Raw genomic sequence first — 10,018 nt, forward strand, 5'->3', positions numbered from 1 at the left:
TGACTGCTCCGAGGCTTGATTTACTTTAGATTTTACCATCTAAAAATCTGACTTGGCATGAGACTAAAAAGCAAAACCAATCATGTCTCGCAATGTTAACGGGTAAAACATGAGAAGAGTAAAGAACAGAAAACATGGGACAACGAGATGCTGCATGCCCACCGATTGTGCATTTAATTATAGGCCTTTGCATTAAAAATAAATTGGCCTCACTTAATATGAAAAAAACATGATTCAACACATTTTCAAAGGGAACGTCATTTTCATGGACGGCTTTCAGAAACCTTGAAATCGTGCAACTTGTGACGGGAACTTGAGACTTCATGAGATTCGCACTGCAAGGCGTGACCTGGTTTTATCTCCCAGTACTTACATTTACAAAGGAGTTGAGACTTGAATTGATGTTTAACTTTAATCTCATCTCACGTTACTCTTTATTTGACTTAAACTTGGCTCACATTGCTTGTAGGCTGACCAGAGCTTCGTTTTGATTGACTTCACTGTGACTTGGACCCTGGATTGAATTATTCTCCATCGACCTGAGACTTGACTTGGCCCCCGAGGGCCCCCATCAGCTCTGCTCCGTACCCTCTTCTCTCGAGGAGCTGCATGTCCAACTCTCTCAGCTGTCTCAGGAAGCCCCAGTTGGGGACGATCCTCCTGCGGTTCTTCACGTGTTCGATGGCGTCGACCACCGTCATGTCTTCACAGATCATGAGGAAGGCCAGGAAGAGGGTGGCGGACCGACTCCTTCCCATCACACAGTGCACCAACAGTGTATCTGCACATGAAATAATCACATTATCAGAGAATGACTACATTATTTTTTATATTCTCACTTCTCTACTAGTGGTGTGTATGCAGAAAGTTTGGGTTTTCAACATTTCATTTCAGTTCCTTGAAGAATAGGAACATTTCCAGAAACATTTCCACTGTGGGTAATCCTCAGCCGTCACTAAGGAAACTGCACTCGGCAAAGCGTGAAAGCAATCCCTAGAAAGAAGTACATTGTTCCTGAAAAACACATCGATTTCATGTCTTCTTTTAATGCCAATAAACAAGGATGGTGGCTGAACTTTAAAGGGGACATATTATAAAAAATGCCACCTTATTAGGGCGTGTGCACATACCTCTGGATATCGAGTGCCTGCCAAGCCACAGAAAACCTGTGATTCAACAAACCAATCAGATGTGGCCCCTCTTCCTATATCACATGCAGGCTCATTAGACAAAGGGTGAATACAGTTATATTCAGGCATACAGAAGGCCAAAAATGAGGTTTAAAAAAAGAATGTGAACATTAAAGCATGTAAACATGTTCCAGTCAACGCCCAAAATACAAATATCAACCCTCCTTTCAAACTGAATAGCTCCAACCCCCTAAAAACTCAGTCGTGGATATTTAATGACCCTTGAATTATGTGTTGTCTTACTCTGAGGACTGCTCAACGTTTCTTCTATAAACCGGGCAGCAGAGAAGAAATACTGGCTGAGGTTAAAGGTCGTGATGTCTTCTGCCACCACGCCATAGTAGACCACGTCCATGTCGCCGTAGTAACCCGCTCCGGTGTCCACGTTGTTCCACGTCCCCTCTGCTGCGTTCAAGATGTGCGTAATCCCCAACCTCTTCAGATTGCACTTGTCCTTTGCAGTCTGCCTGCAAGACGAATATTATTTTAATCCTCCGTTATTTTACCAGTTTAGTAATTTTCTACTTGTTTACTTACTCGTCCCCGATGTAGACATGAGGCCAGACCTCGTTGACGTGAGTGTAAGCCACACTCCCACGGTTTAGGATCTTCTCCAGCTCATAGCCTCCAGGTGTGACATATTCCTCCACTGGACTGGATTCCTTCACTACCTTTGTAACATCTCTCTTGCTTCCAGTCTTTGACTTGTGAGAAGACATTTTCTCGCCGTGGCTTCCTCTCACACATGATTTATTAGCTTAGGGGGGGGGGGAAGAAATACCACGCTTGCTATTTATTTTACTTTTCTCTCTCTAAATAAAGCATTTTACACATTGTTTTTCACATGCATCTCCAGAAACACTCACCGAGAGATCGAAGCGCTTCGTTTTCCTGCTTGTGAACTTTGCTTTTAGGATCGGGGCAGCTTGTTGTGAAGCGGTCCTTAAAGCCGGAACATGGGGAGGTTTAATTCTGGCAGGCTCAAGTGAGGGCACAGATCGTATAACCGCTCTGTGACGGGAATCAAATGCAGAGGATATTTTTAGGGCTGTGATGTGGCGGGCCCCTGACCTTAGCTGCCACATTCCCTGCCTGTGGGGAAAACTTCCATCCAGCCAGTCCCCGACATCCACTTCTAAACACACAACTTTAATCTCTGCTGCTGGCAGGAAGCTGAGCTTCCCCAAACTTTGCATTTGCCGAAGGATACCCGTATTCACTGGAGTGAACAGGCCACTGTGAGCCTTTGCTCAGCCATATGAACGACTCCTTGAAATTGTGTCAGTCTCTTTTAGCCTTCCTGCATATCTTCAGACGCTGCAGGAGAGAACGACCTCACAACACCCGTTAAGGATGTTCTGCATTTCCCGGAGCCTCTCGGGGGCCAGAAGAGAACCGAAATGTGTCAGACTGTTAGACAGACAAGGTTTTTCACAGGATGGCACATGTCCTTGAATCCCCGTTATTTGATATGCATGGTCCATTCAGCGAGCCCCCAAAGTGAGAGTGCGATGACGACTGTATTGCAGAATGGCTGGATGAAGCTGCTAACATGTCAGACAGAGTTTTCACACCATCAGACTCCTTTATTTTTCCCTCATATCTTCATGCTCAGCCATCATTCATTCTGACAGGGAAATCATTAAATCTGTGATATCCAATTCCTTTTATTTTGACAGCATCTCTCTCTCTCTCTATCTGTATCTCTCTCTCCCTTTCTCTCTGTGTGCTCTGGAGAGCATCTCTTATTAAGATGGCTTCAGCGTTTCATCTCTTTTTCAAAGTCTGACCTGAATCTGTATACTCACTCAGAGCCATGCTGGCATATTTTTATCATCTTGTATCGAGCCTCTTTAGACATTGCAGTTTTAACTGTACAACGCTGGATTGCAGCAGTTAGACACATTATTTTGAGGGATATTTTATTTATAGGCATGTTGAACAATTGCTGTTCAAGAATTGCAGGGTTTTGGTTGTGCTATTTATTTTAATGGCCTCTGTGATATTGAATGTGTATGTGACCATTCCGGTGTTTCTATATATTTCTGCTACATTATGGATACTTTACATTAAACTTTTTTGCTCACTGTATTTAAAATTGATGCTTTATTTTATTTTAATTAATGTTCTATATTAATGTTATGTAATTTTCCTGACACTGCAGACAGCCAATGGTTTTGAAATAATTTTGGCACCATATTTTAATTTAAATCGAAGATTGGAGACGAGCTCAAGTGAGATTCCAAATCTTAAGGGTGAGTCGAAGTCAAGTCCCAAATCTTAAGAGTGAGTCACAGTCAAGTCCCGAGTCTTTAAATCAAGATGAAAGTCTCTGAATATTAACACATCTGAGAGGAATTCCTGTCAAGGACAGCTATAACAACTAATTCATATAACTAATGTTATGTGAATGTATAATGTGTAAACAGTCAAGTCTGATGAGTCCAGTTGAGTCCAAAGGTCAAATCTGCAGCTCTCTTCTATAACAGGCTCTTAAAACTTTTTTTTCTAACACACTGAATAACAAGTCAATCTGTATTTGTGTTTGGCAGTTACCGTTGTGTAGTAATACAGTGCAGACCTCGATTGATTCTGCAATAAAACTGCATTACAATGCAATGAAAATTCGATGGACTACACAAAATACGCGAACAGATTTTCGCGATGACTTTATTGGAAACCCTGGCTGGCTTGAAGGTCGAAAAACACATTTCCAAAAAATCTAGCCGCCATGTTTAGCTGCAGTGTAAAGAATATGCACGTTGCAAATCAATACAGTCCATATGGAGGAAAGTCCCAATCAGTGCTTTATCTCTTCACTTCATGTTGTGTGGTTTTCCTCTGCAGGGCCAAAGAAGAGTCCAAGTGACACAGTTGATTCAGAAATCCAACGTTCGGAAGAATGTTTCTGTGCCTGCGAACGGCCTCCACGGCCTCAACGAGGGAAAGTCCTTCTCGGATCATGAGGAAGGCCAGAGCCAGAGTCGCCGAGCGGCTGATTCCTCGAGCACAGTGGACGAGCACCTTGCCTACGACAGAAACATTTGAAATGTCAGCTTTGTCTCAATGAAACATGCATACTTTAACTCGTAAATAAATACCAGAATGTAATAGCTAAGGACAATGTAGTGGCCATTTGTCGTTCGAAATCAAACAAAACTATAAATCAAACCGCTACTGATGCACCGTGGGTTTTGGTGTTGACGCATGCAAAAGAAAGTAATGCCCATTTCCGCCTGTTATTATTCTGATAATTTATTTCTTAAACTAACAAAAAAGAACAAACAAAATGTTGACACTTCCTCTCTGTGCTGTGGTAAAAAACCATTGGCCACCATGGTGCATGCTGGTCCTGTGCCTACCACCTCTACATATAACCACAGGTGCCCAGTGTTACCCAATCAGTGAACCTAAAACTAAATATATTAAACTAAACTACAACTATCATAAGAAACAAGTAACATATCAAAATATAACCTAAATAATCAATAAATAATCAATATTACTTTACAATAACACCTAAATACAAATGTCAAATTAAATAGCTCCAACAGACAATTTACTTATTAACATATTTGTATGATAATTGTTCTGTGTGTAGGGTTGTAACAAGACAGTCAGCTCATGGTTTAATACTCTTAATGTAATTAATTAAATTTAACTCAATTTATTTGTATTGCCCAAAATCATAAATTTGACTCAGAGAACTTTACAATCTGGACCGTAAACATATACACAATGTACAGGTGTAACGTGTAAAAACGATGTCAAGTTGCTCCATTCATAGAATTTTATAATTGATTTTCTTTTAGTGAAAAATGTAACTTGGTGCAAAATGTGAAGAAAAAGACTCTTTAAAGAGATCTTTAAACCAAGTTTAAAAAATACAAATAATGCCTGACTGTCTTCATTCAAGGGGTTAAAGATCTAATGTTTGGACTTGCCAAACACTTCATTTAGTCAAAAACACTTTGTTAACACCTTCGCATTTTAGATTTCCTTGGAGAATCTTTCTTGTACACATGCCATCATTCTTCTGACTTATTTAAAGTGTTCAGCTCATTATAGTTATTATGTTGCGCAATGCCAGACATGTTATGACACGCCTAACATTATGTGTTTCTTTTGCTTTCTGTGCCTTAAATGGACTCAATATACCTTTCAGCTTCAGAGCATCATGGATGAAATCCGCCGTCTCAGTGAAGAATGGGCTCAAGTCAAACTCTTTGCAGTCGGCTGCTTCTACCCCATGATACCGTATGCTGGTGTCTTTGTAGAAAAGTGGCCCGGTGTCAATGTGCAGGGGGCCATCTGCAGCATTCACCACATGCGTGATTCCCAGATCCACTAGCAGGGATTTATGCTGAGCCGTCGCCCTGCAAACGACACCAGAGAGGATACAGGGAATGGAGATTTCTCTCGCCTGGAGCCAGCTCTGTGAGCGTATGTTTGCAAATGCATCACTGCTGACTCAAATGTACAGATTTTTATATCCGTCCCATGAGTTGGCCAAATACAGGACTTGTTTTGCAGCAACAGTTTCCAGTATGCAGTGAGAATGTCACTTACGCATCTCCGATGTAGAGGTTGGGCCAAACCTCGTTGACGGCTCCCGTGGGGCGTCTGTTCTTCAGCAGAAGGCCGAGCAGACCGCAGGTGGGCGGTGTCTGATGCTCTGGCTCCTCCTCCGGGCTCATTTCTGCATATTTCACCCCCAGCGCCGTTGAATAATTATCACACTTTTGCATTCAGCTCATCGCTTGGTTAACAGTGAGATAATACCCCAAAATATTTGATCCTCCGGGATGGAAAATGTGAGAAGTTGTTGCTGCTGTCCTGTTGGTTTTTACATCCTGTGTAGCATTTGGAAAGAAACCAGGGTAAACTCTAACCTTATTAGAGCTACTCGCTTTCCATCTGAGCAGAGGACCAGTGTTGTTTAGAGACAGCTGAAGATGCCAGAGTCTGAGCAGGGGCGGTGTGGACTATTTATTCCTCACATGACCGTGACAGAAGCCAGGCTGCTTGTGTTGTGGCAATCTGAGCTGCAGAACCACATGGGTGATTATAGTTGTGTCTTAGTGATTTGAGTCATGGTGCGGAGGATGCCACACTGAGTCAATCTAAACTGCACTGATGTGTTCCTAATTGGAGATACTTTAAAGGATAATGCTGCTTTTATTGTATCATTTTATTTATGAATTTTCTTGAATAAAAGAATTAAGTTACTGTGTAGCTACTGATGATTGTATCCGGAATCTATGAAAAACACATAACATGTTGTATTTGTTGACATATTTCCTCATTACAATGGACAAGCACACTGTAGTTTATTCTGAGAGCACTAGGAGACTACATTTCATATTTCTGGAGCGTATCTCTGAGTCAGACAAACAGACCAGTGGTTGTTGACAATCTCAAGGTTCATTTGGGAGCTGCTTTGGAGCTTAATCAAAATACTTTTCTTTGGATAAAGTCATTGTTGATTTTGTTAGTATCTGTTCACTACAATAAAAGGCCTTGAAGGTATGACTGTTGTAGCCAGAGAGAGAGAGAACCCAAACGTCAACAACGTGACACAGCAACTTTAATCTTCTTTCTCAAAATAACAGGTCAAACACACACAAACTCAACAAGACAACCCAAGAGTGGGGAACGAGACAAACAGGGTTTAAATACACAGGTGCAGGTGATTGGACACAGGTGTAAACAATCAGGGACAGGGCAGACAATCACAGGGACAGGAAGTGCAGGGAAACAGAGGACATGAGAGACGGGGACTTCAAAATAAAACACAAACGCAAGACACGAAAACTCCAGATCCTGTCAACTTTCATTTCTTCACAAAAAGTGTAATTTGTCTTCCAAAGAAAAGACAATCGGAGTTTTTTTTTAAATATGCATACCTCTGTTATCTACTGTAAACACAAGAGTATAACACGCATTTATGAACTGGTGGATTGCGTCTCAAGTTCCCCCGTTGGCACTGCAGCTCCTCGATGATCCCGGGCAGTGCAGCTTTTTGTCCAGCTCTCGGAGCTGCTCCAGGAAACCATTGTTAGGTGAGATGTTCCTGTTGGCGCTGACAGCTTTGATGGAGTCCACCAGCGTCATGTTCTCATGGATCAGCAGGAAGGCCAGGACCAAAGTGGACGAGCGGCTGAGACCCATCGCACAGTGGACAAACACTTTACCTGCCAATACGCAGAAAAAACATAATTTTCAATGGATGGGTCCAGAGCTCAGCCATACACAGCTCCATGTCTGTATTTACAAGCATGCAACGACTGGATTATTGTGGTGAATTTGATTCGAACTGTCTCATTTCATACTCCTCGCTGTGTGGATTAAAAAGCATGCGCATCACAGAGAAGAGCACTTCTAACTACTGACTAAAAGTTGTTGACAATATTGCAACAAATGTCTCTACACAGGGTAATCCCTGGTTCCTTATCGGGTTTGAGGATTAGGGCGCATGGGAGCGGGTAATTGAACTGTCTTGGCGTCCGTGTATTTCTGCGGGGGGATTACTGAAGGCCCCCGCCACACACTGGAGCCCCCGATCAGCCGGCGCGGGAACGAGGAGGCCTCGTCTTATTACTGTCGTGTCAGACACCGACTTCACTTTGCATAACAGGCCAGGCAAGCACAGGCCACAAACATAATTGTTTAATGTCCGTGTCCAATAAAAGGATGGCTTACAAATTACCAGGGCAATCTATTTAAAACCAATTTTCCTGGCCAAGGTTTGAGTTTATGGGAAGATTACCTTGGGGGAAAGATATCAGCTTGATAGTATATTTACTGTTTGATTAGCATTTTAATGTCTAATACAACTGGGGGCTGCTGTACTGGGAATTGACTGACAATTGTCTCTGTACTTTGCCTTGTAGGGAAAATAAATCTCCCCCTCCAAGTAAAATAAATACAGTAAGCCGAGGGAGAGCTCCTAACCTTTGGGCGAACTTAAAGCCTTCTTGATAAAATTTGCCGCTGGGTAAAAGAAGGGACTCAAGTTAAAGGACGGCATGTCAAAAGCTTCCACTCCATGGTAAGTGATTTTGGTGTCTCTAGAAGCCGGGGCCCGTGTTCACGTTGAACTTCCCATTAGCGGCGTTAAGTACATGGGTGATGTGGTGAGCCCGGAGTGTCCTCTTGTCTCTGGCGGCATACCTAAAGGGGAAATGCATAATTATCTGTCGGTGCAGATAAGTGAAAGGAGGGTTTGTCATTTCGATGAGCATATGTGACCATTTCATAAACAGGAATCCTTTGTTAATTATAATGCGTATTACTAATTATGTTAAAGTTGTCATCTTTATGATTAATACAACATTTAGCCTACTAATACCGTAGGCCTACGCCTTTAATAAGCTGTTTAACAAAACCATAAAATGTGTAAATACGTCAATGTTTATTTTGATGTAGAAGAGAAACACTGACGTCGATATTTTGAACTTGTTACCTAACAGATTATAACAGCTCATTCATGGAGCAGACATTAAGCAGCCTATGCTTGTATTTGGAGTCTCCTTGGATGTAACACTCTCTTTAAGCTCGGGGTTTGATCTCCTTTAACTCCTGAGGCACTATCTATGTTCAAATATATATGTGACCCACTAAATCCATAAAAGATATAGCTGCTTTTACCATAAACACGTTATTTTGAATTTCTCCGTTGGTGACAATTTGTATATCCTGGTCTCACATGTCTCCAATATAGATCCTGGGCTGAACCTCATCCAGATGGCTGTTGGTCGCTCTCTTTGTCCACATCAGCCTCTGGAGCTCTGACGCCGCGGGGGTCTGATACCTGCCGTCTTGCCCCTCCGGGCTCCCCAAGCAGCCGAGGCCTCTGGGCATGTCCGGATGCTTCACTTCTGCTTTTACAACCTGTCGCAAAGAGGTACCACATATATGACTCGAACAGAGTTTAACTGCAGCTTCAGCAGAACTGGTCCCTGCTACGACATTTGGACCGTGCCCATGAAGCAGAAAAGCCATCAAAGGCTTGGAAATGTTTTTTTCTTTACTCCGCTCATCAACAGTTTAAGAAAGAAAATACGGATACAGTTTCATTTTGATTTTGATTTTCCTTTGAACGCTTAATAACTCAACTGATGACTTCTAATAGGCTTTATTGAAGAGAGAGGTAACACTGAGAGAGAAATACAATAGAGGATTACAATGAGGATCGATGAAAAGAACATTAGATGTAGAAGCTCATCACCTTTAAATATAGACTATAATTATGCCAATAAATGCACTCCACAGCAGCGAAGGACCACAAGAACACATCATTGTGGGATGACCTTATGAAGCCTCTCATTATTTTATCCATAGTTCAGTAGCACTTAGGTGGGTTTATTTATCCCCAGAGATACAAACAAATTGGAATTCAAGGCTTATGAACTTCAGCTTTTCATTTCCTGCAGGCAAGTCCAACCTGTGCATTTATAATGTATACACATCGGGTTTGTGAGGGACTTATAATATGCAAACTGTATACATTAGCATCCATTTAGGCAGCTGTGTGGTTCTGCTCCAGGCTGAGGATGTACAAACGATGTGTATGCATTGTGACAGCAAAGAAAGTGATGGCAGCTCAGCTTCTTATTTGCATTCTGCTGGTGAGCGGTGACGTAATGTGACACTCAGGGTTTGGAGACTTATTGTCGTGTCCACAGGGACGCCTCGTTGGGACCAAATCTGTCTCAGTGACCTCTTGTTAAGCTGCCGTGGCATATGGAGGTGCACTCAAACATCACGACAGCTTCATGCATCCCTGCATGTGCATGGTTGCCTGTGTGTCGTGTGTATGCGAGAAA

At 42.3% G+C, this 10,018-nt stretch overlaps 3 protein-coding genes across 6 annotated transcripts; all 3 read right to left on the reverse strand.

Moving 5' to 3' along the window:
* Nucleotides 1-148: 148 nt before the first annotated feature.
* Nucleotides 149-2,153, reverse strand: LOC130203298 (dual specificity phosphatase 29-like). 4 transcript variants are annotated; one of them, XM_056429346.1, is made up of 5 exons: nt 2,057-2,153; nt 1,728-1,947; nt 1,434-1,657; nt 1,131-1,166; nt 149-781 (listed from the first exon to the last, which is right to left on the reverse strand). In XM_056429346.1, the coding sequence occupies exons 2-5, from the start codon at nt 1,907-1,909 to the stop codon at nt 525-527; spliced, it is 699 nt and encodes a 232-aa protein (XP_056285321.1). In that variant the 5' UTR covers nt 1,910-1,947; nt 2,057-2,153; the 3' UTR covers nt 149-524. The 4 variants fall into 4 exon arrangements, with proteins under 4 accessions (XP_056285321.1, XP_056285322.1, XP_056285319.1 ...); XM_056429347.1 differs by lacking the exon at nt 1,131-1,166; XM_056429344.1 differs by having other exon boundaries at nt 1,728-2,138.
* Nucleotides 2,154-3,764: 1,611 nt separating this feature from the next.
* Nucleotides 3,765-6,086, reverse strand: dusp13a (dual specificity phosphatase 13a). The gene is made up of 3 exons (XM_056429601.1): nt 5,760-6,086; nt 5,349-5,566; nt 3,765-4,219 (listed from the first exon to the last, which is right to left on the reverse strand). The coding sequence occupies exons 1-3, from the start codon at nt 5,936-5,938 to the stop codon at nt 3,999-4,001; spliced, it is 618 nt and encodes a 205-aa protein (XP_056285576.1). The 5' UTR covers nt 5,939-6,086; the 3' UTR covers nt 3,765-3,998.
* Nucleotides 6,087-6,791: 705 nt separating this feature from the next.
* On the reverse strand, nt 6,792-9,053 carry LOC130203440 (dual specificity phosphatase 29-like). Its single transcript, XM_056429602.1, is given in 4 exon segments — nt 6,792-7,384; nt 8,145-8,263; nt 8,265-8,363; nt 8,899-9,053. Coding segments are annotated over 4 exon segments (600 nt in total). The 3' UTR covers nt 6,792-7,157.
* Nucleotides 9,054-10,018: the final 965 nt, after the last annotated feature.

This window comes from Pseudoliparis swirei, chromosome 13 (genome assembly GCF_029220125.1).
Source record: "Pseudoliparis swirei isolate HS2019 ecotype Mariana Trench chromosome 13, NWPU_hadal_v1, whole genome shotgun sequence".
Lineage (NCBI taxonomy): Eukaryota > Metazoa > Chordata > Actinopteri > Perciformes > Liparidae > Pseudoliparis > Pseudoliparis swirei.